Below are 27,312 nucleotides of genomic sequence, written 5' to 3' on the forward strand. Positions count from 1 at the left end.
CCGGATCGCAGCGCGGGGAAGAGAAGGGAAGGGAAGGGGAAGTGACAGGCAGTGCCGCCGCCCCGCTCCGCCCCGCTTCGCTGCTCGCTGTGGGACGCGGCCCGGCCGTGCGGCCGCAGCTCCCTCCGCCGGCCGCGGGCGGGAGGCACCGGGCGGCCCTGGGGAGAGCAAGAAGCGGACTGCAAAGGAGAAAGGGACATGGGAAAGGGAAGAAGAGACAGGCCGGGGGTTGGGGGGGAGGAGGGGGAAGGAAAGGGAAAAGGGAGAGGGAAAAAGTTAATCAGGGAGGGGAAGGGGAAGGGGAAGGGGAAGGGAAAAGGGAAAGGAAAAGGAAAAGGAAAAGGAAAAGGAAGGAATAAAGGAGAGGAAAAGAAAAATTTACATGGACAGGAAAGGATGGGACAAGGAAGAAATACCCACGCTATTGGAACAGCAATTGCAGCAGGTTTACACCATTGAGAAGAGAAACACTGCAGAAGGGCCCATAAATAAAGCACAGTTCAGCTGAGGCAGTGAGAGCTCAGAGATGATGTATCCTCTGCTGCCTGTGCCCATCTGTTGGGGGAACATTCTCCTGCAAGAAACAGGAAAATCCCCAGATACTTCAGCACACCAGCAGACTGCAGCATGGACAGGGAACGGAGCACTGCACTGATACCCAGGGTGAAGCCCAGCCGTAGGTCCCAACCCCATGCAGGGACACCCCACACACCTGGAGCCAGGAGTCTCTGGGACACTGGGTCACTCTGAATTCAGGCAGAGCCATTCTCCAGTGCTTGTGCTGGTTGGTGTTGGGCAGGAGCTCTCGCTTCTGACGTTATCCAGCTAAGAGAGGTAATGTCACTTTGGAGTGAAGCTAAAGCAGAGCAGGTTTTGGGAGTACATGGATGGGGAGCTTAGAGGGTGATGATTTCTCACCTGCTCTCCCATGCCTTCAGTCCAGGTAGTTTGTTGGAGGTTGCAGGCACCTCCAACAGCACAAATAACCTCTATGCTGCCCATGATAGTAACGACCCTCTGCATACTCTATGATCATTCTGGACAGCCAGGTTTAATCCAGCTATTGATTTATCTTGCAGATACTGTTCTTAGTTCACAAAATTCAGACCTTGCCAGAAGTTCTGTTGTTGTATTAGCAATGAAATGCTGCTGCTGAATGAAGGTCTTGTGCTTCTTCAGCAGCAAATGATGCTTATCTATTGATCTGCTGTTGTTATATGCACACCAGTGTCAAGAGCAAAAGCAAACAGCTCCCATTTGTGTCCACCAGAGCAAGTTAGGCCAGGAGCTTTCTATGATTTTTCTCTTTCCTCATGATCTCTTCCCTGTCTCTTCTACTCTAGATTCCACCTGGCCATCAGGACAGAACCCTTTGTCTTCCACTTTCCACCTCAACCCACCTGCATCCAGCTGGCACGGCCTTAGCAGTGCTCACTCACCGGACCAACTCTTGGGTCAGATACACAGCTCAGATGTTGAAGCCACAGTATAAATGAAGCACATTCAGGATTTCTGCACTGGCCCTCAGTCCAAACCATGAAAGAATCCTCTAAGGACACTTAAGCTCCAATGAAGTGCCCATATCTTTTGCCTAGTCCTTTGTCTCAGCAGAGCTGGGTTGACAGATATTCTTATAACTTGGATCAAATCCTAGCACTGGAAAGCTTTTGGAAAGTTTTGGACACAGTTTCATTGTTTCACCTCATTATAACACTTGCCTGGTTAGAAGGATGGGGCAATTCCCCTGCTTGCCATCTCTTCTAGGACTAACACACATGAAACAGCAAAAGATTTCGGGCTTCAGTCCTGAGCTGAAGCTAAGAAATAGTTTTGTTATTTATACTCTGCCATGAGGCGGATTCTTCCAGCTCACACCTCCAGCCTGTAGAATGGCTTCAACTTGATGGAGCAAGCTCATAGCAGGAAGGTCACAGAGTGTCCTTCTGCCCCTATGTCCAAATGTTTCACTGCTCCTGTAAAACATGAGAAGTTGCTGTTTGCCTCACTTTGTCTTTCGTCCACTTCCCGAGTTACCAGGACAACAAAGAGTAGGAGGGAAGTGCCTATGTGTAGCTCTGAAAGAGTAATCTCTATGCATAGACTCCTACTGGGAAAGATTGGCAAGCAGTATCTGTTCAGTGGAAGGTGGGACTTCGGTTTCCACCAAAAGCTGCTGGAAACCCTGCCTTCCACACTGACCACCCTTCCTGCATGCTGGCAATGGCCAGTGAAGTGGTGTATTCCATGGCAGCTGCACAAACATCCATGACAAAAGCAAATGGAAGGCAGAGTACAATGAAGCCATGGGATGCTAGGATGGGATGCTAATATCATGTTTGAGTTTCCCCAGGATAAGGCCCTTTTGTACAAGTCAGTATCCAGGAAATAAGTTGGGAACTTTCATTTTCCTCAGAACATCCTCTTTTGCTCACATCTGCAACAAGAACAGAATATTTGACCTTAACGTGCCCTGTCAGTTTCAAGACAGAAGTGGCTCAGGTCCACTAGGGTACTCCTTCGTATCTAAGGAGCAAGAGCCCACTGTGGCATTTAGAGAAGGGCAGAATTTGAGAGAACCATCAGGGTTTGATTGTCATATTCATGGTTTGGGTAAGCAGCAGGATGGCTGTCGTGGAATTCAAATGTACTAAGCCCAGACCTTTCCTGATGTTACCCTTTTCTCAGACTATGTTGCTGAGGCAGAACAGATTCCCTATCCTGTGCTCATCTTCCTTTTACCTAATACCTGATCACTGCAACTTCAGTGCTGATACATCTTGGAAGCAGAAGGTTCTCTGCCTATTCTGATACTCCAGACATGCTTCCAGGGTAAATGTGATGCAGTAAACCCCCTCCCAAAGGGCAATGGCCCTTTCCAAGGCAAACTAGGGATCAGGCATGAGGGAGGATCACCCATAGGAATGCTGCTTAGTCTCCTTGTCAAGATGTTCCAAACAGAGGAGCTTTTAGAAGGAACAGATGGCAGAGGCTCTGCCTGAGAGGACTCAGAAAAGCTGGCAACACAGGAGAAAAGTCGGAAGGAAGCATAAGCACTCTGCCTGTGCCATGTCTTGCCCACCATCTCAGCTGTCCCACCTCAAGCCTTCTTCTGCATGAGGCTTCCGAGGGAGCTAGGAAGAAGCAAAATTCATGTCTTCACTTGGTATTCTAATTTGACAACACTTCGGGAAAAAAAATAATTAGAAGAAATTGTTTTCATTTCACTGCAAAATTTAAATTCGAGCTTGAGAGGTTTGAGTTTTTACCCAGCTTTTGAGGTGTCCTCTCACAGCAAACAGGAGAGGAGCACATGAGTGTGAAGGAAGTTACTGAAGGCTCAGAACGTTTCAAAAATGAAGTGGGTTATAAATCAAAGTTAGATAAAGAAGTTAGAAACCTTGAATTTATTAAAGCCAAGGAAGAAAATGCACATGGAGGATCAGAGAAACACCCAGAGACGGACACACCGTGTTGCCTGTTTTGAGTATTTGAAAATTGTGGAGTGTGACTGTAGTATTGCAGAACGAGCTTTCAAAGCTATGAGATGGCACTGCATGACAGGTGAGGACCGTTCCCCCATCCTATCTTTCAGCAGTTTAAGATTCCTATTTTTAAAAATACTTTCCACCACAACCATTTTATGATTAGTTTGCAAATAGAAAAATAAACTCTCAGAAAAATGGAGGAAATCACATGGTCAGTGCCAGAAGACTGGAAACAACTGATTTCTTATGCGATAGGCCTTCTGGGATTATCAATCTCTCTCTCTCTATATATATATGCTCTTAAAACTGTGCTGCTGCAGCAGGCTCCAAGAAAGGCATCACTGGGCAACAAAAGGCCAGGGAGACAGTTCTGGAATGAGCACATTTTCATGCTGCTTAGCTTAAAGCATTTTAGCTTCTGAAGAGAAGAAAGGCCCTTTTCATGTTTAGACCTTCAAGGGGAAAAAAAAAGCAGGAGCAGAGCTATTGTGGGTTGGACTTTTCTCACTGTGGTGTGTGAATATTCTGTATAATGCCCAAGGATGCCATCCCTGCTTCTGGCAGACTTTGTCTTCAGAATGTTTTTTTCCACAATCTTGAGCATATTTCAAACAAGATAGTGATGACACTTGGTTACAGGTTTGTTTTTTTACTGTAGGAATTTAAGTGTGACACAAAAGTCTTTAAATAGTAAATAATTTGATGGCAAAATTAATTGAACTCTGAACTAATTAATTTAGACTCTGATCTTGCAAATACGAGCTATAAGAATCTACACAGAGGATCAGGAACAGCCACAAAAAAGGTATCTTTTGACTTCATTAGGATTATTTTTATGTGTAAGGAACAATTTAATATGTGTTTGGCAGAATCTTACACAACAGTTGCAGGGGATGAAAAAATACTGTAGTATTAAGAAAACTTCACCTTCCCATTAAAACAAGGCTAAAACCTGCAATTCCTTCTAATAACAAAAAAAAATTATGAACAGGTCCAGGCAAAAGTCTGTTTAGACAGACCTCCTATTATTGCTACATGTTTCGTCTCAAAAGATGAGAATCTGTTAAGCTCAGAGTCAATATACTGTTTCCAAATTCCCCAGACTGAGTATTAAATCATCCATGCTCGGATTTATGTTATTAATACAAAAGATGAGGAACTGATACCAACTTTTCCCCTCTGATATCTGACTTCCTTTCAGAAGGCTGATCAAACTGGCATGTTACAATAAAAGAAAGGATCCAAGCTGACTTACCTCCACTTTCAGGAGTGCGCAGCCTTTCAAGAACTCTTGAATATTACTGATGCAATCAGCTTCATTTTTAGGCTCCAGGCAATACTAAAGAAAGAAAATCCACTGATCTCATTGCATTGCCTGTGCTGAGAAGGCCTGCATGAATATTGACATGTGCATTTTATACTGAATTAGGGAAGTTTCTTCAGGGGGCGGGTGGGGGTGGCAGGCAAGCTGTTGAAGCAGGAAGAAAGCCACTGAAGGAAGTGATGCACACACAGAAATGGTCGGCATCTTGTTTTGAATGTCAGCATATGACAGTGTCCTAAGTGACGGTGGGAAATTGATGACCTTGAACAAGACACTGTCCTGAACCACCAAATGTAAGAAAAAGAAAAGGAGCTAGCAAAACTGCTTTCTGCACAATGAAAGGCTCCTGTTTCATAGGGTGGAGAACCTGTTTTGCTGTTTTTTGGGGTTTTTTTAAACTTCTCTTCTGTGTTGCCAGTTCCTATCTCTAATTGGACTCCTTCCCTTTTTTATCTCCTGCAGATTCTTATCACGCTTATGGACTGTAAATACACGCCTTGTCAAACTGTAACAGGAGGCATTCACATGGCTTCAATACCAATGGATTTGCTGGTCTTGGGACAGACCAAATGGCACAAATGCCAAGGGTTATTATTTACTCCTGTCCTAATCTGCTTCTCCAGTGCATTTCCTGACTAACAAAGCATTTTGCAGTAAGAGTTCTGAAAGAGTGAATATATTTACAGTCATAATTAATGATATTTATGTAAATACTGATAACATTGCATATCCTTCTATTCAAAACCAAAATATTCTGATCTCTGGTGAGCCAAGTATTTCCTGCCATTGACTGAACAAGTGTAAGTGAGCCAACTGCAACCTTGCAGGGTTTTTTTCTGGATGTAGAAACAAAATCAAAGAACTAAAGCTACAACCATACTCTGCTCTCAATTAGAAACTTAAATGTAGAACACCTCTCTCTGAAGCTCCTTGCTCCTCTCATTTTACCTAAGTAACTATGCCTCAGAATGCCCAGGGCAGAGTTTCACTGAGCAGGGCTCTGTCTCAGGCTAACGAAATACATCAGAAAGCATTACCTTTTCCGCAGATCCCGGAAGAAGTCGATTAATGAGTTTACAAAGCACAGTTCCATCTTTCAGAGAAGTTTTCAGGAACTCCTCCGGATCATCTACTATTTTCTTAGGAGAATTTAAGACTCCTAGTGAAATAAGCCACGTTACAATCTGTTCTTCTGGATTCATGGCGGAGAGTTCTGCCGCCAGTGCTGTTCTCCTGTGCAACAGCGTACTGGAACCCACATCCGTGATTACATCTTCCTGATGCAGCTCAAGTGTGAAACTACGGGTTTTTTTTGGTTGGTTTTTTTTTTTTTTTGCTTGGTACAAAAACCAAATCTTAGGAACCAAAAGTAGCTAGTCTAAGGTAAAAAACTGTTGTTAAAATAAAATAGTTTCCAGCACTCAGAAGGAGACAGGGAAAGCAGATTGTTAACTACATCTTTGAAAAATCATTGAAAACACAAGAACTTTGTATGAATAGTTATTACACCAAAAATATCTCACTTAGGGACTTCCTCCTTGCGGCAGCTGGCACCATATCACCTAGTAAACTTGGTCTGAACTTCAGGTTATTGCCCAAAGAAATAAATTTCTTAATACTGTAAATAACAATATATTTACAGTGTCAAAACAGAATTCACAATGGTGATGTTTTGGAGGAATATTGCACTGAATAGATACTTTTGACTTTATGTGGCAAATGTAGTTATTCAAATTGCCTTTTACAGTAGTTTTCTATTTTCTATTGTCTAATTTTTGAAAATAAATTCTGATCATGGACAAATAATGCTTCTTTTCAACTCTTGCGTAGAAGTCCACATATAATCCAAAATGGTTATTTAGAAGATGATAATGTCTCAAAACAATTATCTGGATAACTTCAAAAAGGTCAGGAATTTAAGTCATTCAAAGCTGAGAATAAAATTCCCAACTATTTCACTTGTCTTATTAAGATGCCCCTTTCCACCACCACTTCAGGATCCACTGTAGGTAGTTTTCCACCCTGCCCAGGGCAGTATTAACCATCACTGCTTATCACAGCAAGTCAGAGAAGTCCAGCCATTTTTATAACTGTCCTTTCACAAGAACAGATGGAAAACAAAGCAATTCTGTTCACTATGAAGTTGGAACATCATGGATTGAAGCAATCCAACAGGAACAAAGTATCCTAGAGACCAGAATTTCTTGGTTACAATGTTCTGAGCCAATTCCTACCCTGTTACTTGAAACAGCTGTTTTCAAGAAACCAGTGTTACCAAACTACTTATGATTTAAAGGGTAGAGAAAAACAGAGCAGGAGAGGGATAAATTGTACAGTTAAATGTGCATGGATTTGTCTCCACTTTGCAGGTCTTATATGACTGATACTGGGACCTACCTACGGACCATCTTAACAGCCACCAGTAAATGAGAACTGTCCTTTTAGGATTAGACACAATTCTGACCTTTTCCAGGATGAGTTCCAGGTCTCTGTTGTGTGGAAATACTCAGAACACATGGCTGCAGGCACTGTGAACAATAAAGTGGGCTACAGCTCAATCACAACTCACTGCTCTTTGGTGAGGCACCTCTACTAACATGCGTGCAAAATATTTCAAAATTACGACTAATTGGCAATTCAGCTGGGTTTTTTTTTTTCCAGTTGTCATAAGCACTACTGCTTTGCAGAAGGGAATACAGAGAGTATCCACTTTCAGAATTCTTTTTTCAAATCTGTAGGTAGCCAAGACAACTGCGAATGCTGATTTCTCAATGGGGACATGCATTTGGATACAGAAGACACTTCAGTCACCTCATCAGAACACAGCAGTTTCTGATATAAAGAGACATACTTCCAACACTGGGACAACTCCATACCTGCTTCACTGAAGTCAGTGTTACAAACCTGAACACCCAAGTACTTCACCCACTCCCTCCTCTAAAGGAAACCTTTGGTATAGATGGGGGAGCTTAGTTTTATTATTTCACATGCAGCTGCTGCAGCCAAGCAGATATTAATGGCTGCAACTACAATTAAATGAAAATACTTCCCACATCTTGAACACTTACCAACTGCTTAAAAGACAGGCAGATTTGGATATTCGGAGAGCCCAAAAATTCATGGAGTTTTTGATTAGTCACTTCAATCCCAACCTTACATCTTTTAGAAAGGACTCATCTAAACACATTCCAGCTTGTTTACCCACGCCCACACCGAAATTAATTCTGTGGCAAACCCAGGGTATGAAGGTAGAGCCAGTAAGGAAGGAACAGCATCTGGTCTGGTCTTTGAAAAGACTTCAACTTTGGCTATTTGCTGACAGCAACAAATCAAGTGAATCGTCGATCACCGCTTGCAGAGTTATAAATACTTATTTACAGCCTGATTTATACCAGTGATGACTAATAGCACAGTGTTATTTTAAAAGGGGCAGCTTACACATCACAACAGCATGGCGACAGGAGCAACGTAAGAACAGCAGTCACATGTTCAGACATCATTTTTGAGTGGTTCTTCTCAAAGTCACACATAAGCTTAAGTAATTAACTCTTTTTTTCCAGCAGAGGGAAAATACTCAACCACAAAGAACAGCACTGGAGTATTTGTCTGCTGCAAAATCTACTGATGCATTTCAACTGGTAGCTTTCAATGATGAAGTTTGACTTGGTGCATGAGTCAATACTGTAGATCAGGGTACATTTTCATTAATTAGGATTTTAGGTACGCATTGATCTTACAGTAGCTGCCATTTTGGCATTACACTTTAGGCAGGATGATCCAGTTCAGCCTGAACAGCAGCACTGAAGACTGTAGGTTACTGCTGAAAAAGGAGCCTGGTAGTACAGCACGTCAGCCTTTCTTGCAGAAGAGATACTGAGATCACTTTGTAACAATAACCCTCCAAGATGTAACACTAGTAAATCTTCACCACTATCCAAGTGTCTGAGTAAGACATGTTTTTTCTTTTTAATTAGACAAAAAAACCCCAAACCCATAATACTTGTTAACAGTAAATTTATTTGCCCTGGGAAATATGCAATTCTATCCATCTGCTACACAGATTTACTCCTAGAATCTGCAGCCCATAACTGAAGTTTAAAGTGATACCCTTATCCCCAAACCCAAAGTTTTAAATCTGTAGACAAGGTATGCATGCTTTTTCTTCTTTAGCTACTCATTATGAACCGAATGTTGTTTAAATGAAATCAGTTTATGTTTATCACAAAAGTCAGTATAAATTTTATTATCCGTGATTGTTTAAGTACTTCAGTTAATCTTAAATTACGAGTTTTCTACATGAAATACCAATGCCTGAGGATTCCTCTCACATATATTGGCACATCAACATGTACACATAAGAAAAATGCATCAAAATCAAGACAAAGTTTTGAATGAAGCACCTACTCCCAAGAGATGCAGTGCTGTCTAGTGTACATACAGGAACACTAATTATTCTGGGCATTCATCACTAACATTGTCTCAGTACACCAACACTCCCCTCCTCTCATCCAGAAGGTCTAGACAAATCTGTTAATGTAATACAGCAGAAGTTTTCATGGTTTCTTAGTCAAGTCCTCTGTATTTAAGAGGACTAAGACTCACTTCTGTGTAACTTGCTCTTTTTTCACTATAAATGGCAAGCACACACATGTGCAACCCAAGTACTTCTCTGCTGTAGGATGTGTGTGCAATGAATGGGCTCACTCTGGACTGTTGGAAGGTGCCAGCTACTGCAGACAGTGGTTGGCTTCCACCAGGAATTTTATATATGTCCAAGAGATCAGTAGTGCTACTTTCAAAGGCAACTCCTGAATGCTTATGCAATCCTCTAGAAAACGGTGGGCAACACTACACTTAAAACTCAGGCTGTATCAGCTGTGATTTGTTATTCTTCGATTTTCCAATGCATATCCACTGTTGCACTGCCACCTTCTAGTCACCGTAACTGGAAAAAGGAAATGCAAGTTAGTACCCTCTCAGAAGCCAAGAGACAAAAAAGATACATTATCTTTGAATTAGTTTTATATACACAGTGAATACACTGGGATTGTATTTGATCTGTTCCAACAGTATGAAAGCACATCAATAGCTAACTACAATAATCAAAATGCCCTGAGGACAACTTGTATTAATGCACACTCCTTGTGTAACACTGTCTCCAGAGCAGGTATTAAGTACTGCAATTCCTGTGTGTATTCCCTCTCCAAATTCCACCCACCACAAAATCCCACCAGCTCTTGATAACCTCAGCATGCTGCTCAGGAGTTCAGTAATACACTGGTATACATACTGGTACTAACTTGTAAGTAATAATGTGCTATAAATTAAATAAAACTTGTGACCAAGGGAAGGTAGACAGCTGGCAATTCCAATCCTGATTTTTCACAAGCTTATTATTACCTTCCTTGCCATAAGTTAAGGTCTATTTACTGTTCCCTTAACATTGGTACCATGTCTGTTAAGAATCTGGAAACATTTATAAACTGAAGACAAGGCTAATAAGAGTGCGCTTTTGTCTCTAATATCTGTATTTATCACAACATGGTCAAAACAGATTTACTAAACTGAAAAAAAGCACTTATTTTTTCAAAAAAAAAGGGAAGCTTTTTCACTTGTCAAGAATAATTAAGCTTCAGCTTCCCAGCTAACAGAGAGAACTGAGGCGCAAACACATGGAAGTTTAAAATGTTCTGACACAACCTATATGATGATTTGTCAATACCTTTTGAAGTCTCCTAGAATGCTGTGTATTAAAAACAGTATTTGGTCTCTTCATTAGAGGATTTAGGACCTGGGTCAAACCATAAATTTAAAAACTGACTCCTAATGGTTTTTTGCAGGTGGGTGGGGGAGTGAAAGGGAAATGCTACTTTTAGACATATTTTCCTAATCCACTTCAGTGCCACACTAGTGACATCAGTGATTTTTGAATGAAAAAGGTTAGGTTTTTTAACCTTTAGAAACACCTATTGTTCAGTGTCCTTTCAGTAAGACTCAAATTTAAGTACTTCAACAGTCACATTTTAAGAGGAAAACAAAGACAGCATTTGCTAGTTGAAATTTTATCAAGTGATAGAAAAATAAAAAGCTGGTTGGGGAGTAGCTTTTGTTTTGCTTAACTACATGCTTCCCCTGAACAGAAAACACTCGTGATGATTCTGTATTTAATCTGAAACACAATCCAGTACCCTGAAACAAAGCATATTTTTCCTTCATTATCAAGGTAACAGCATCAATTTATCAGGAGTATTTATAAAACATTACTGGCATATTCTGACAATGGCATTGCACAGTTATTGAGTTGCTGTTACTGAGACTCTATATAATAACTTGTAACCCAACTGAGGCTACAAAATCACACAGTATACAACAGATCCTCTCCTTCCCACAAGATAGGATTTCCTTGGTAACAGTGACCACCTGCCAGATAACTGTACAAACAACAGCTTTTTCTTTTTTACCTTTTAAAAGTTGTTTCTTAGAAGTAGAATTTGAAACTAACAGCAAAATAAGTTCTTACATTTACAGACTATTTAAAAAATTACATAAAAGAGTACACATGCTTCTTTACATAAATGCTTCTCTTGGAAAAGGTAGTTATCCTTATCCTCTAACTTTTACTAGATTTTATCAAATTCTGCACAGACTGTAAGTTACTTCCATTTTTTTACCAACAATTATTTAGTAGAGAAATTTTCTGGAAAGCTGTGTTAGAATGACAGCCACTACCAATTTTTCCTTATGAGTTTTCAGAGAAACAGGAGAGTCACGCTTTCACATAAAATCTGAAGACAGCTGCTCTTGAATCGACTTAAATAGTAATTTTAATAGGGTAGACTTCAGAGCCATGAAACACAGCTGACCTAGTCTTAAATCATTCTGGAGATGCCTGAAGTCTGCAATTTAATCCCAGGACCACTGCAGAGATCAATTCCTAATCGAAGATTATACTCGGTCAAATTGCCCATCCTGCATGTTAAACAAGACTGATTAAATATCTATACTGACATTCATTATGTCAGATTTTTATGGTCTGCTCTTACAAAAATTCATACTCAGTACTTTCTGCTACGTGATGTAAAGTGCAATTGTAAACATGTTTTTCTTTAGCTGTACCCAAATCAGACCCGTTTTTGCAGCCAAGTAGTGTCTTGCTGCCATTCCTAACCTGGCTGGCTTACAAAGCCTTCTTAAACCTCCTCCTCCAAAATTTAAACAGAAGTCAAAAATAATACTTAGCCATGAAGAACACCCATTCAAACCCACAAACACAATGACCAGGAAACTTCCTTGCAGCTATTACACTGCTGTAATATCTACCTTACATATTGGTACAGGCACCACTCATGTCTGCCATCAACACAGATGAAACAGCATTATTTCAGTGGTATCTTCTAGAAGTTATCCCCCTGCAATTAAGAGAAGATACAACAAATTAAGAAAAACACATTTTACAGCACAAGTTAACCTACAGTAATTGCTCCCATTTCAAAACAATGGCACAAGTTTGGTTTGCATATTACTCGGTTGCAAGTTTTTACTACTTCTTTAAATGGTGGAGGATTCACTGGCTTGGAATGGACTGGAATGGCTTACAGAGAGGTTGCATGGCTTAGGGATTCTCATTCCTTTTCAATGGTGCACTGCCATGTTAAATCCGTAAGTTGAATAACAAAATTTACTGAGGACTAAACAGTAGTACAAAGGTTTTGGGTTTGTGGTTTGGTTTTTATTTTTAGTTGGAGGTCTTCATGCTTACTATATTCAAGAGCATCTTTTGAACTTCATGGCTTTACCCGAGTTACAGCAACTTGCCACAGGTTCTGCTACATGTACTGGGTATCCCTGCAACGCAGTGTCAAACTAAACAGTTAGGCATCCAACTAAATGTCAAGTTTGCATTTCTTGCTTTAAACTCCCAATAGTTGAGCTGGTATTTGTCATTCTAAACCAATTCCTGATTTTGCAAGGCTTTAATTTTGTTAACATACTGTATATGCAGCCTCTTTAAGCATCTTCACTGAAAGATACTGGTCACAAAATACCCCCTCCCATCCCTACGTGGGAATATTCCATCTACAGTGAGCTGCATTACAGCTTTAGTTTCAAAATTGAAATTAGGTGCTTTTTTTCAGTTTAGTAAATGCTTTTATCCAAGAATTGTTGAATTTGGAGAATTTTTAATGTATTGAGGAATTTATCTTTTTTCTTTAATCTAGACAGCACTTCCATTGCCATGACATGCAGCTTGTCTTACTGTACTAGAAGAAGGTAATTTGTTTCAATTTCGATTTAGACTGAAAAACTAGTTTGCTTTGCTTACCATCTTTGCTGTCTCACAGGCATTTGATGCTTTAAATCAGCTGTGGAATGCTGAAAGATTCACTTGATTTTAGGAAGCCATAAGCCTTTGAGAAGTTGGAGAGAAAGACTTCTTTGCTTATTTTCTCCTTTGGAATCAAAGATGTTCCCTTAAAAGTGAAACACTACAGAGTTGCAAAAATTTGAAACAGTATGAGTAAGCATCGTTTTGCAGCTTCTTTGATGGAATTGGTCAATGGTTTGTGGTTTGGTTTTTTTAAACAGTATTCTGTAGCTGACTTACATGAACATGATTTTTTTGCAGGGGAGATTTTTAAGCTCCCCATGAAACAGTAGGAAGGCAGAATATAGTGTTATCCACTTGCTTTTTTGGCTTAAGTGAATGAAATCCTCTATTTTTCTTTACATAATGATCTGAAGGCATTTTGTACGGGGAATATTGTGACTTCAAATTCTAGGCACAACTGAGTTTTATGTGGAATCATCCCCACCACCCTCCAAATCACAAGCAATACTTTCAGAATGAGATGTTGAACATGTAGAACAATCCATCTCCATGTTAGATGGTTGGATGTTGTGCAGAAGATCTTAAGAACAGCTTGTTCCATTCATGACGAAAATCAGATGGAAGTGTGGCATTTCAGGGAAACTTTACTTTGAAAATTACAACACTAGTACACAGCTCAAGTTTATACATTTAACATCTGCTTTCTGAAAGAAACGTTAACAATTTTGAAATGATATTAAACATTGTTTTAACTTTTCCTCACAAAAGCATAAAGTCATGGAGGGGAAAACTTAACAGGCAACAATAAAAAAAGGTTAAAAACAACTTTTCCTTTTAGTAGTCCTCTGGTAGTAAAGATAGAACAGCTTCCACATTTGAGAAGTAATCTGTCTTGGTCCAAAAGTTTAAGAGTGTTTTTAGTATCTGCTTCTGCCTCCACCTCTATCGGATCTGCTTCCACCACGGCCACCACCTCTGGGTGCCCCACGGCTTGAACTACTGTAAGAATCCCGAGGAGGTGGATAGCCCCTTTCCATGGATGGGGGAAGACCCCTGTCTTGTCTTCCAACACGATCACGGCCACTTGAGTAGACATCACTTCTGCTGCTTGAGTAACTTTCTCGGCTTCCATATCCATCTCGTGTGCTGCCGTAATCATCATAGCGACTGCTTCCACCATATGATGGCGGGGGCCCTCGAGCAGGTGGAGCACTACGTGAGTTACCTGCAGGGTCAATGGTCAGGTAATATGGCAACACCATAAGTTATATAGAACAATTTCAAATCTGAATTTACAGAATTGCTGTACTAAAATGTTTACTGCTACTCTTTCATATGTATTGAGATGGTCTTAATATAATCTGCCACACTAATGGTATTTAAAGTGCGGATTGCATACCAGGCAGTGAGTGGATTTAAAGACTCTGAAGGAATGAAGACGGTGTTTGTTTATTCAGGCAGGCTCTTTAACTGGGTATTCCAAACAGCTTGTTATTTTAGAGAAGAAACTCAGACATATTTTCCAGAGATAGTTGTCATTCTGAACTGTAGACTTTGCTTCTTTAGCTTATTTAACAAGATGATCAAATGATAACCAACAACTGCACTTTCACTGTAGGGGAAAAAAAGTGTGCCACTTCCCCCTAAAACACAAGCGACCTAGTGAAAGTCAGATTTTTTTGACACCTGTACAGTTATATGATCCTCAAAATGGATTCTTACCATAACTCTCATATGAATCTCTGTAGGAGCCTCCACTGGGATGATCGGAGTAGTCTCTGTCACGTCCACCACCATATCCATCACGATCACTATAGGAGGAAAGACTACTAAGACTTAGTACAAATCACTAACACTACAGGCAAGAAAAAATCACTAACACTACAGGCAAGAAAAAAGTGACAGGGGGAAAAATCCAACAGTAGGTACCTATATCCCCTGGAGGGGTACTCATCACGTGAACTGGAATGACCATAATCACGATATGCGTAGTCTCGGGGAGGTGGTGCGTAGTCCCGGGTATCCCTGGAACTGGGATAATCTCTGCTTGAATAACTACAAAGAACAAAAATTGAGATGTTAGCCGTATGTCCTAACAGAAGGTCTGGAATCAAGATCCTTCTCTGAACAAAAAATGCTTCACTAAAATAAAACAGTGTAAGAATTTACCCATCTTTAGTGCTATAGCCATCGTCTCTTGGAGACATGTAGACATCTCTCCGTGACGGCATTGGTTCTCTGCGTGGAGGACCACCGTAACCATCTCTTCCACGTGATACAGGAGCTTCAGAGAAAACAGTCCACATTTTAAATTTAATTAGCATTTAGCCATACAGAACACTCAAGGCAAGTGTCAGTAAATAGTTTAGAGCAATTTAATAGTATCTCTGGAGCCTACATTTAGAACACTTTACATTTCTGCTTGTACAGTTTTAAAGCAGCACCAGAACAAACATACTCAAATTGCACTGAATTGTTCCCAACAGCTATGAAATCATATTGGTACAAAAGGAACCAAAAATTATTAAAACAATATACTATCACACAGCAGACTGAAGTTAGAATCAATGATCTGCACCAGTTCCTAAAGGAAGACAAAGGTGCTACAGCTGACCAAGCAATTAATTTAGTCAGGAAGTCTTTACCTCTTCCTCCCATACTACTGCTACGCACTGGTCCTGAAGGTGCCGATCTTTTAGGTGGAGGGCCTCCACTTCGTGGAGGTGGACCTCTCTTCATAGGAAGTGGCCCTCGAGAAGACCCTAGAAGGATAAGCCATGAACGAATTATTATTTCTGTGATACTCACCTGCATGACCCTAAAGCCTGAACTACAACCTAAAGGTGCCATTATTACCACTACATGATCAACAGTAAACCTCTAAAACTAGACCTCAAAGCCTTCTCTTGTCTTCTAGCCACTATTAAATGCTACTGGCAGAATTGAGAGCCAAACTTTCCACAGCCTAAATTCCTGTCAAGAACTGTCTTTTAGAACTTATCCAAAAGCTACAGGGTGTGACACAAGGGAGAAAGACAGCTAATATCTGTAATCAGTCACAGCTGAAATGCTTAACAAGTTACTGTTCTCAGAAGACAAGAGCCACCTGGGAAGATGTACTAGAGAAGAGCCTACAGAGAGGGAACAGAGGCACTACCGAGTCTGTAGAACCTACTACACAGACTCTTCAAGAGAGAAGCTTCATTACTTCCAGGGTTTTTTTTCTGCATTACAGTTTTTACCATTACACCTCAGGTGCTGCTTGCTAGCTCTTTTAAGTGAGTTTTGTTTTGATACTGAAAAGTCTGAATAAATAGCTGTATCTTAATGAATATCCAGTATCAAGTAATGTACTACCCTTACACTTCAGAAAGCTTCAACTCAACAAACAAGGTTTAGCTGCCCTAACTCTCCCTCTGATCTGGAAGGATCAGCCCTACACTTTTCTCAGTTTAGACCTCTTGCTATTAAGAATGAAAGGCAGTTCCCTTTCCCTGGTGGTAGAGAATCACTTTTTCAACTTGAATACCAGAAAGCTTCCTTTCTCATGTGCAAGGCAGGAGTTTTGCTTTTCTTTCATAGGCAAAAGTCAAGTGGAGTGTTAGTTGTAGAAAGGAATCTTCATATTTGGAAGCCTTTTCTTAAGGTGTACTTGCCTAATCAAAAATTTGACTAAACTGCCGAGATCATATTTCATCATTTTAATAAAGAACAAGGAGTGCACTATTCAGCTGTTTGACTTTTTTTTTTCCAGTAGGATTATTGTCATCTTCCAATGGGATTGTCTTGTATGTTGTCGAAGTATATAATGAGAGAGGTCAATACATACCCAAGTGACTCCCTCTTGAAGGTGGTCCTCTTGCGCCACTTCCGCCTCTTGCACCTCTAAGGCCCCTGGGAGGACCTCTGCTTCGGGGAGGGGGTGGCGGCCCACGCCTACCACCACTTTCAAAGGATGGCTTGGTTGCTTGTTCCACTTTAATTGCCTTCCCATCTAATGACTAAAGAAGAAGCTGCTTTACTTACTGCTCAGTCATGTTTGTATTTCTTAAATCAAGCCCCTCTTGCTTCACTATTATAGGGCTTCCATTTTCTAAGTTAGAGCAATTCTAGAACTGATTTCAGTCTTCAGTATTAGTCCCCAAGTACTCAGCAGCATGTTGGGCCTAATTTCAATTTCTACAGTACTTCATTCTTGTGGTATTGATGGAAAAAAAACCACAGAGCAGCATCAGAAAGGACTTTCAGTGAAAACACAAGTGTCCAACGATTACGGCAGCCCCACGTCATTTATTCTGTAAACGAAATATGATATATGATCTACAATTTACTTTCAATTGCCACGTACTTTTGTACCAAACTAGGAGTGCACCCGTAGGTACAAGATTAAGCTGAAGATAACTTAGCTTCAGTCGGGATTTCTGGCAATGGGGAGGCCGTTTAGCACATTTTCTTGATGTCCTGATAAAACGGTGATCGCTGAAGTATACAGAAGTTATGTCAGCATCTACACAGCAGATTGAGTATGACAATTCACCCCTTTTTTTCTAGTGTTTCAAGGTGGGTTTTCAATCAAGGTGACTGTCACAATTTACACTATTACTTTTCCACAGTGAAGGTGCTTTGTGGTTGGGGTATTTTTGTTTGTGGGTTCTGTTGTGTGGTTGTAATTTTTTTTTTTTTTTTGGTAGGATAAAAGTAGAAGCTTTTTCTGGAATATAGACCTGCAATACCAGGAAGTCTGCAGCCAACTATTATACCTCAAACATGAGCAGGTAGTAACATGTTGAGTAATTCAACCTAGTTAATCAAATTTGTGTATAATCTTTAGATACCACATGTTTGGATATTACAGCAAAACCAAGATCATAAGCTCTGCTGAAATTAGGTTACTGCATGCCTATCCTGGCAAACATGGTTTATTTGCTTTCTTTAGCAGTTAAATATTTAACTCTGCCATGACAACTAATTAATTATCAGGCAGAAAGTGTTCATCGCACTTCTTTGCTGCAATAAATGAACACAAACATGACTGCTAGTAATGTGTTAATCTGCACTGCTAGTAGTATTTTATTGACGTACTGAATGTTTCTTGTTCTCTATCAAAATCTAGCTCTCTGAAAATTCACTGTAGTAGTGCATGTATTTTGCCACCTCATGGAGTTGTAGCAATTCTTTGAAAACCTGTGCATACATACACAGGTCCAACTTGATCCATTGTGAGGGGAAAAAGTAAGAAATACCAGCAAAATCATACTGGTCTTGGCTTTGACTTCATGAAATACTTTACTTATGGAAGGTTTCTCAAAGAGCCTTTTGGTGTGACAAACTGAAACATCCCAGGAGTGAGCATTAGTACCTCCAATCACTGGAACTTCTCAGTTTGCTTAATATTGATTTGCCATCATAATTAATCTCTCAGTTTCATCCTTCTCAAGCAGGAACAGTGGGCTTGAAGCCTTAAGGTTTGCTATGGCCACTGCTGTCCTCAATTTCATGGAAGATGCTTGACAGCTTGTTTCAAGTTTAGAAAGCAAACACTGTCCCCTTCTGCTAGCATGGGTTCTGAAAACCTGAATGCTGGGTTCAAGTTCTTTCATTTCTGTTATGTAGGAGGTACAGTTTTCCTTATAATTTCTCCTCCTATTTTCTTCTGCCTTGTACTTACACATCTTACCTTGGCAAAAGATAGTTTCTTTGCAGACTGCTTTACACAAGCAGTCTTAAAAAGCTATTCCATAGGTCCAGAAAGACCTTTCACTAGGTACAGGAACATTTTTTTGTTAACCAGAAAATATTTGTCATAGTTTGTCCTATTTCAAAGCAGAGGGGACAACATTTTACAGTTTCTTAGCTCAAAGAAAAGTCTTATCTCACCAAACATAAAAGTCACACAACCCATCTCAGAATAAGGAAGCTTTTTCAATGAGCTCAAAGCACCAGCTGTCAACATGAGCACTCATTAGTTTTTTTGTATAACCTTGATTCAGAGTGTTATAGCAGCATTTTTAGTATGATACAAGCACCAGAAAGTGAAGTCACCTTGGTGCTAAAAAGCATTGAATTTAAGATACAAGTCATTTAAGGACAATAATAGATTGGCAATCAAAGTCTCCTATATGTGGAATGAATAATCTGTACAGATTTGTAAAGTGAGACAGGGAACCTTAACCAAACACAATTAGAGAACTAGCCTGCAAACTGTTCCACATTCCAACAGAAAAGATGAATGAAATTTGCATAATTTTGGGAGTGGGGCAAGAAATCAAGTATTTCAAAGAAACTGTTACAATAACTTGAATGAAGCTGGTCCTAACACCACACAGGGCTTTCCTCTCCAATGGATCATTTCACTGGTGATGCTGCAATGACTCCATTTCTCCATGTTCCTTGATGGCACATTAAGTGAGTTTCCCTTAAGATTCACTTCTTAAGAGGCCAAGCTTCTGTGCATTGTATCACTTCTTCACCAAAGAACATAAAACACTTTCTGCCAATTAGAGTAAGACAACCTTCTGCAGTGTTGAGTACAGTTTACACTGTAGGGATTGTAGCATCTGCTTCGATCCTCTTAACACAGAACAGCTGGCTTGGCAGGCCTACACTGGAATTAAATCTTTGGTTTGTGCTGATCTTTTGCCTGAGGTCATATCCTCTCTTTAATTATCCATTTCTTCTTAAGGACTTAGAAGATCATGAGAACAGCCCACTGCACCCAACAACCACTAGACCTGGGAGTATCCACATTTGTGTCCAGGTAAGCATGTGCATTTCGTGGCATCAGGATGTAGACTTGACTGCCATCATTTAAGGTTCTTCTTAAAGAAAGCTGGGAAGCTGCTACAAAGTACTTCTACATTTCTTTTGCACTGCTCAGGCATGTTAGCATTGATTCAATTCAGCAGACAAAGTAATTGAAAAAAGGAAAAATCTCTACCCCAACTCTAAAATAATTATCTCCTGATCTCTTTCTGCAGGACAAACTTATCTTCAACAAGCAAGCTTTGACTGGTCTATGCTTATCCCAATATAGAGTGAAATATAGTTATTCACTTATTATCCCTCACCCAAATTGGTGCAAAACTCAGGATACATGATTTTCATAAACATTTGCGAAGTAAAAAATCAAATGCAAATTCAGTCTTGCAGAATCTATTGGAGTCAGCCTCTTCTACTGGCTACAGCTTCAAATTCCTTTGGGATTACAGAATGAGCAATCGACAGGCAATGCAGAACTCTTCCCCCTGGCTAGACAGATCGCCTAACTCCTTACAGACTGCTTGAACTGCAATCTGCACAGTGCTTCTGCTGCTGCTTCTCAAGTGCATTAAAATCTCAAGAATGCTCCAATCCATCTTTTCCAAATGGACAAAGAAACCTTCAAGTTGTGATTTATGACAATGACCTCTTCTCACACCAGGCCTCAAACACTGCTCTTCCTCAGACCTTTAGTGCAGAGTCCTTTTGGAGTACAAGCAGTAACTGTTGTCCAGAAGGCTTTAAGATGAGAATGAGAGACCACCTCATGAATATCTTTCATATCCATGGTTAAAGCAAGTTGGACCAGAGGACATTCTAGGCCAAATCCCATTTGAGAATGTTCTTTTCATACACTACTTGCTGTTCTAATTTCAAAGCAGATGAAGGTACTTCTAGATTTACAGTGAAGACAAACCATGAGAACAATGATCCACAAGGCCATCCCTTCTAGCATTTCTTGACAGTAATGCAGGTTGTGCATTCCAGAACAAGTAGACATTACCTCAGCCACAAACATTGTCTCATTTAGCTACTTTACCAAGCAGTACTCTCCCAAATGTTTCCAATGTGACCAAACACATGCCACAACATTCAAGATGTAGAACAGTTGGTGATTATTTTCAGAAGGATTTTGATTTGCAAGCTGCACTCCACCAACACGCAGATTAGTGACTGAGTTCCTTTCAGTCTGACAATTACCTATTGGTCCTTGAAATTACCTTATGTGAGGATTCAATGACTGTTTCAGAGAAAATAAAGTATTTAAGCACAGCAGTAAACAAGTCTTCAGAACTGTGGCAAACTAGACGGTGAAGAAATAAAAGTCAATAAAAGGAGCACCTCGAAAGATGTTTAGGCTGGTATAGAAGGAACATCATTTGAACTTGCCACTCTCTGCCTTGACAAAAACTACTAGCTTGTTTGAAAAGGAAGCAAGTCTTCAAAGAAAGTAACCCTGATTGTGATAAGGTTGTCATGAAGCACCCAGAAACATCAGTACATGGAGTAGAAAACCCACTATCCTTCTATAACACATAGCCTGCTACAACACAAATATGACGTTTTACTATTTGTGTTCATGAACACTACAAAAAGCTCTTTTTTTTATTCCTAAAGTTACTTTACTTACTGACTGCAATAACTGATATTTTTCTTTCACTTCAACTTCTTGTACTAAGAAGACAAACATATCAAAATCCCAAGTGTCAATTAATCACAATCACTAAATGTTTCTTCACCTTACTTGCATGCCATCTCAAGAGACACTGCTTACAAGGCCAATGCAGTGTGACCTCAACACAACCATTCAGATTATGCATGGAAAACCAGAGTCTGCAGTTCAAGTGACCTAAGATAGCTTTCACTGCCTGAAGAGACAGCACCTCTATGAAGATAAGCAGCTGTTGACCATAAAATTGCTGACTTACATCTACCTTTTAAAACACATGCCACAACAGATACAGATTACAGCAGCCTACAGTTCTTTGACAAACTATCCTGGTATTATCTTGGAACTTGTGCTTCAAATTCCTGTATTTTTATTTTTAAAAACATTACATTTCTTATTTCTCTGAAAACTAGACCATTGCATTTTAGGGTGTAATGAACAAATTCAGTCGCTGGCTAACTGCAAAGCTATTGCACATTAACTGGAAAGATGCTCCTCACACACACCAGGCAGATCGATGATGCAAGTCACAAATGTAGATTATCCACAGGATACCAGACAGCTCATCAATGCTCCAGCACAGCAGGGAAGTCACAGTCAACCCATGTTAAGGGAACCGTTAATAGTTTTCAGGTAAGTCACTTCCCTGAAGTGTAATTTACAAAGTACTGCATTCAAATATGATCAAAAAGAAAAAAACCAACCCAAAAATCATTATTGAAACATGCAAGAATGAAGAGCTGATTGTCAAAAAGCCCTCCATCACTGATTAAGGAACAATAAGAAAAGAGAGTGTAGCTGACTGACAGCCAGACTTCATTTTCTATTGTCAAATCCATGAACAGGAGAAACAAATTTCGCCTTCATGGAGACAAAGATATTTTGTCAAATTTAAAGTTATAACTTGTCTCCAGGATGTTCTAATCCATTCTCTTTCCAACTTTTATTGCAAGTTTATTTACCCCAAAGATTAATTGTCCTGGTCAGTAGCAAAAGCAATATATAATTGGTTTTAATTCCTACCTTTCCATTCATATCTCTGGCAGCATCTTTTGCATCTGCTGGACTCTCAAATGTGACGAATGCAAATCCCCTGGACTTGTTCGTTTCCCGATCTTTCATCAAAAGGACTGCAAAAAACAAAGTCACATCAGCTTTCCCTGTAATTCCCTGTAAGGAACACTTAACCTTTATTTAACCTTTTAAGCTCAGAACTTCTTAGAGGACATGTAAGCGCCATCATTTCAGATGATCAACGCCAAAAAAGTCATCATAGCTATGTTGCTGTTTGTTTTTATTATTATCATCTTAAAAAAATTTCTCTTTACCTTCCACAATGCGTCCATATTTGCCAAATACAGCCTCAAGGGCTTTCTCATTAGTCTCTGTGTTCAGGCCCCCAATGAACAGCTTCCCAGGACGATCTGCTTCAACCATTTTGATTCCGTAAATGACCTACTAAAAAGAATCAGGCCATTATTAACAAAACATCAGACTGCAATAGAGACCTCATAGTACATAAATGACTTCTGTCCTCAAAAGTACAAGCAATTTTTTTCAGAAAGATGTTGGGTAAGAAATATGAGGTATAAAAAACATTTTAAAAATCACAATTTTTTAAATGGAAGCAGTATTAACAGTTCCTTCTTCAGATTATATAGTGTGTTTCAAGGATATTAAATAGAACTTTGAAAAGTGGAACAAAGCACTGTTAAAATGAAGCCATATTGGTGCATGTGAAAATTCTTCCAGAAGTGCTGTTCTTTTTGCCCTGGATGGCAATTCTAGCACACCTTTCCTTTAAATCCTGGACGTTTCAAGTAATTTACTTAATAAGTCGAAGTAACACAAAACTATTAACTCTTAAAAGCATCTCGGGTGAGTATTTCTAAATTAAGCTCATTCTCTGTATTACTTTAAGTAATACAAAGCCTGTGCTGAAGTCTTGGCCTACACAACGTGTGAGACTGAGCAGACACCAGACCACCACTGCAGTTCTACACACCAATGTCACAGCTACTGCCGCGGGGGCGGGAGGGCTTAAAAAAGAAAAACAACCAAGAGCCGAAGACAAAGCCAAACCTCTCCGTGCCTGGCAGGCCACCCGGCGCCTATGGACAAGGCGCTGCCCGCGTGTCTCCGGCGCGATGGCGGGAAGGCCCGGGACGACTCCGGCACACACGGGAGCGCGGAAAAAGCACCCCTGAGGGAGCCGCGGCGGGGCCGGGTCGGGCCGGGCCGCACGGGGCCCGGGTTCAGCCGCGCTCCAGGGCACGGGGAGCGGGGGGGGCGTTGGACCCTCCACGGGCTCAGGCACCGCCACAAAATGGCGGCCACCTTCGGCAGCGGCTCCGCTCCGTCCCCGCGCCCGGCGGCCTCCTCGACGCTCACCCACCGCGCGACCCAGCTCCGTCCGTACACACCGGCGCGGCGCTCCTGCCGTGCCCACCTCGCTCTCCCCGGGGATGCTGAGGAACCCCCACAACTAAAATGGCGGACACCGTGCCTCACGCCGTCGGGACCACCCTCGCCCCACCGCAAACGCACGGGTCCCGCCGTCCTACCCGGAGCCGGGCGGGAAGGGAGTGCCGGCCAGGTCCGGCTCTGCCGCGCCTCTACTCCGCCGCAAGCTGCGCGCCACGCGGCCCCCACCCCGCGGACCTTTCCCCGCGGATCCCCGCAGCACCCCGCGGTGCCGCCCGCAGAGTCCCAGTCCGCAGCCGCACTCACCTCCACCCGCACCGATCTGCAACTGCGCAATGGGGGCGAACAAAGGCGCTGCGGGCCTTTATATCTTGACGTCACCCACCGGACGGAGCCCCGGATGCGGCGGCGGCGGCAGCGGCAGCGCCGAGCCCGGTAGGGGGCACCCGCGGCTCGACGGGCCGCCGGGGGCTCCCGCCGCGGCCGGGGGTCAGCGGGGCCCGGTGGGGACGGGGGACAGCGGACAGCGGGGCCGGAGAGTTCCGTCCTGCCAGGAGCGGGGAGCAGGCCAGGGACCGTGAGCGGCGGGAAAAGAGCGGGAGTGGGCCGTGGGAAAGACGGATGTGCCTCGTCCCAAAGGAGTGAGGCCACATATGGAGCGCTGTATCCAGTTCTGGGCTCCTCAGCACGAGAAGGGAGCTACTGGAGATAATAATCAGCACAAAGATGATTAGGTGTCTGGAGCATCTATCTCTCTTACGAGGAGAGGTACGGAAGCTGGGCCTGTTTAGTCTAGAGACGAGAAGAATGAGAGGGGATCTCACTAATGCATATAAATATTCCAAAGCCAGGTGCTGAGGGAATGGTGCCAGAATCTTTTCAGTGGTGCCCAGTGGCAGGACGAGGAGCAATGGTCATAAACTAAAATACAAGAACTTCAACATGAGAAAGAACTTTTCCTTGAGGGTGGCAGAAGGTACCAGAACCCTGGAACAGCTGCCCAGTGAGGTCATGGAGTCTCCCTCTCTGGAGACATTCCTGTGTTATGTGCTCCAGGTGACCCTGCCTGGTCAGGGGGATGGGACTGGATGATCTCCCAGAGGTCCCTTCCAATGCTAACTGATTTTGTGAAGCAGCCGACCTATCACTGCTTTGGAAGGAAAATCACAGCAGTATCAGTTTAACTTCGAAGTTTGTGCAGGAGCTTAACCCAGTTCGCTCAAACAGCCTTAAAAGCATTTTTAATTACTTTGATTAAGACATGTGCATGTCAGCACCCCTTCCTTGGAGAATAACAGCAAACCAAAACAAGTGTGGTTTAAAATTAAATGTGTTGTTGATGGCACAAAGTTTTGCCATTTTTGTTCAACTAACTCCATTTGTTAATTATTTATACTCAAAGTTCAAATGTGATTTTCTTTGGCTGGCTAAAACTGATAGTGGAAAACTTAGGAGGAAATCTGCTCACGGAAAAATTGGCTAAATTTTCATTATTTGAACCTGTAGATTATCTAAATTGATATTAATCTGTCCTCAAGGCCTATTTTCTTAATGCCACCCAGTCTAATCACTGCAAAGTCTTTTCTCCCTTGCAGTTCTTGCTTGCAGTTCTCCAGACCTTCATTTCTGGGAGATGCCACAGAGTCTATGGACTCTACAGGCACTGCCCAGTGCTGTTACAATTCCACAGCTGCATAATTGCTGCATTCTGATAAGAGAACAGCATACTCTGTTCTTATCTTCAGTTTTTCAGTCTGTCAGATACTGATATTCAGCTGCTGGTGGTGTTATGGGAAGCAGAAGGCAACATCGCCTCAGACTAGCTCAAGGATGTGTTGAAAACACAAAGGAAGGGAGTTCTCAAACACTGCTCTAAACTCCAGTATGTACTTGAAGATGTCACCTTTCCAGTGTGGATGCTGTTACTGTGAAGGGGAAAAGGGAAAGATGACCTTCGTAAGGAGGTGGGAGGGCACTGCCTATGATATCAATGAAGTTGCCGAAGAATGGCATTACCAGATACTTATCCAATTACCATATGAAAAAAAAAGCTTCAAATTCTAGTTTCAATACAAAATAATTTAAGCTTCAGAGCCTCCCTGGGATGGATAGTGAAAACGGAACCAAATTGTTAGTTCTATAAGAAATATGCTAAAAATGGCCTCCGTCAAGGTGGGGTCTCTGAGTGCTTTTCTGACCCACAGTGTATTTATTGACTGCCTCACAACTGGAAAAATAAGCAAATGCAAACAAAAGTCTCTTTTCCCTCCTCTGATTAAAAGAGTAAAATATTTCATTGACAACTCCAGGCTTCATTTTATTAACATTTTGTTAGCACATACTGTACGTGTAGTTAGGTGGGATTAGCATGAACATAATGACATTTGAAACAGCATTTGAACATAAATGCTGTAATTGTATCAGGGCCAAATTCTTCTGTCCATTGTCCTAAAAGGTATCTTCATGAGGCTTCTCATCAAAACCTAGTTGCATCCTCATTGCAAACCGGAACAGTATTTTACAGTCTCTCACTACATAGTATATGTATGGTCTTGCTCCAAATTCAGTCAGATCTTTTCCTAGAGGATTAGAGGCTATATTATTCTTTAGTTCTTCTAATTCTCTCCTCTCCTTTTTTTTTTTTTTTCCTGTAATTTTGAATTTTTGAAGAAAAACTACAGAAATCATCAGGGAACAAACTGCAGTCTGAATGAAAACTAATTCCTCTTCAGTAAGAAGTTCAAGGCTGAAGAGCTCTGACAATTTCTTTTGCAAATGACCTTTCAACTTAGAATTTTCTGATAGGAAATTAGGTAGTAATAAGAGTTCCTAATACTGGCCCATATGGAATACGAAACTTGGATGGGACAGCTGGGGAAAGAGAGAGCAGGAAACTTAACCAAGGTTTACACAGAGGACAGTTGCTCCCTAACTAGCATAGATATACTTGCCCTTGCATTATCACATTTTTGAAAGTAGAAGAAATGTAATTAAGTATGTTACAAACCCACGTACATATAAGCTGATTCCTTCCTGCCTTTTCATTGATAACCCTAAAAATGAGTCCAGTAGATGGGAGAGGTGGACAACATTCCACGAGGGTAGTATTTTATGGATTTTTGTGATAGCTTTCAACGAAAATGTCACTCTCTCGAATCCTAGGATGTTTAACAATGTAGTTGAATTTACACTGCAAACTTGTTAATGCAGAGGAAAGTGCTTTGGATCTCCCCTGTAGCATGCTGCATATTTTCATCAAACATATTGGCCTTTTACCAAGTTCATCATGCTTTGGGTTTAAACTGGATAAAGGGTTTAGGAG

At 41.2% G+C, this 27,312-nt stretch overlaps 1 protein-coding gene across 2 annotated transcripts; it reads right to left on the reverse strand.

Annotated features, from left to right (window-relative positions):
- Positions 1–13,913: 13,913 nt before the first annotated feature.
- On the reverse strand, positions 13,914–24,317 carry RBMX (RNA binding motif protein X-linked). 2 transcript variants are annotated; one of them, XM_082289508.1, is made up of 9 exons: positions 24,297–24,317; positions 22,895–23,021; positions 22,590–22,696; positions 16,968–17,139; positions 15,784–15,900; positions 15,308–15,422; positions 15,068–15,193; positions 14,861–14,949; positions 13,914–14,363 (listed from the first exon to the last, which is right to left on the reverse strand). In XM_082289508.1, the coding sequence occupies exons 2-9, from the start codon at positions 23,001–23,003 to the stop codon at positions 14,056–14,058; spliced, it is 1,143 nt and encodes a 380-aa protein (XP_082145634.1). In that variant the 5' UTR covers positions 23,004–23,021; positions 24,297–24,317; the 3' UTR covers positions 13,914–14,055. The 2 variants fall into 2 exon arrangements, with proteins under 2 accessions (XP_082145634.1, XP_082145633.1); XM_082289507.1 differs by having other exon boundaries at positions 14,861–14,964.
- Positions 24,318–27,312: the final 2,995 nt, after the last annotated feature.

The sequence above is a fragment of the Coloeus monedula genome, assembly GCF_965178545.1.
Source record: "Coloeus monedula genome assembly, chromosome: 12".
NCBI classification, from domain to species: domain Eukaryota; kingdom Metazoa; phylum Chordata; class Aves; order Passeriformes; family Corvidae; genus Coloeus; species Coloeus monedula.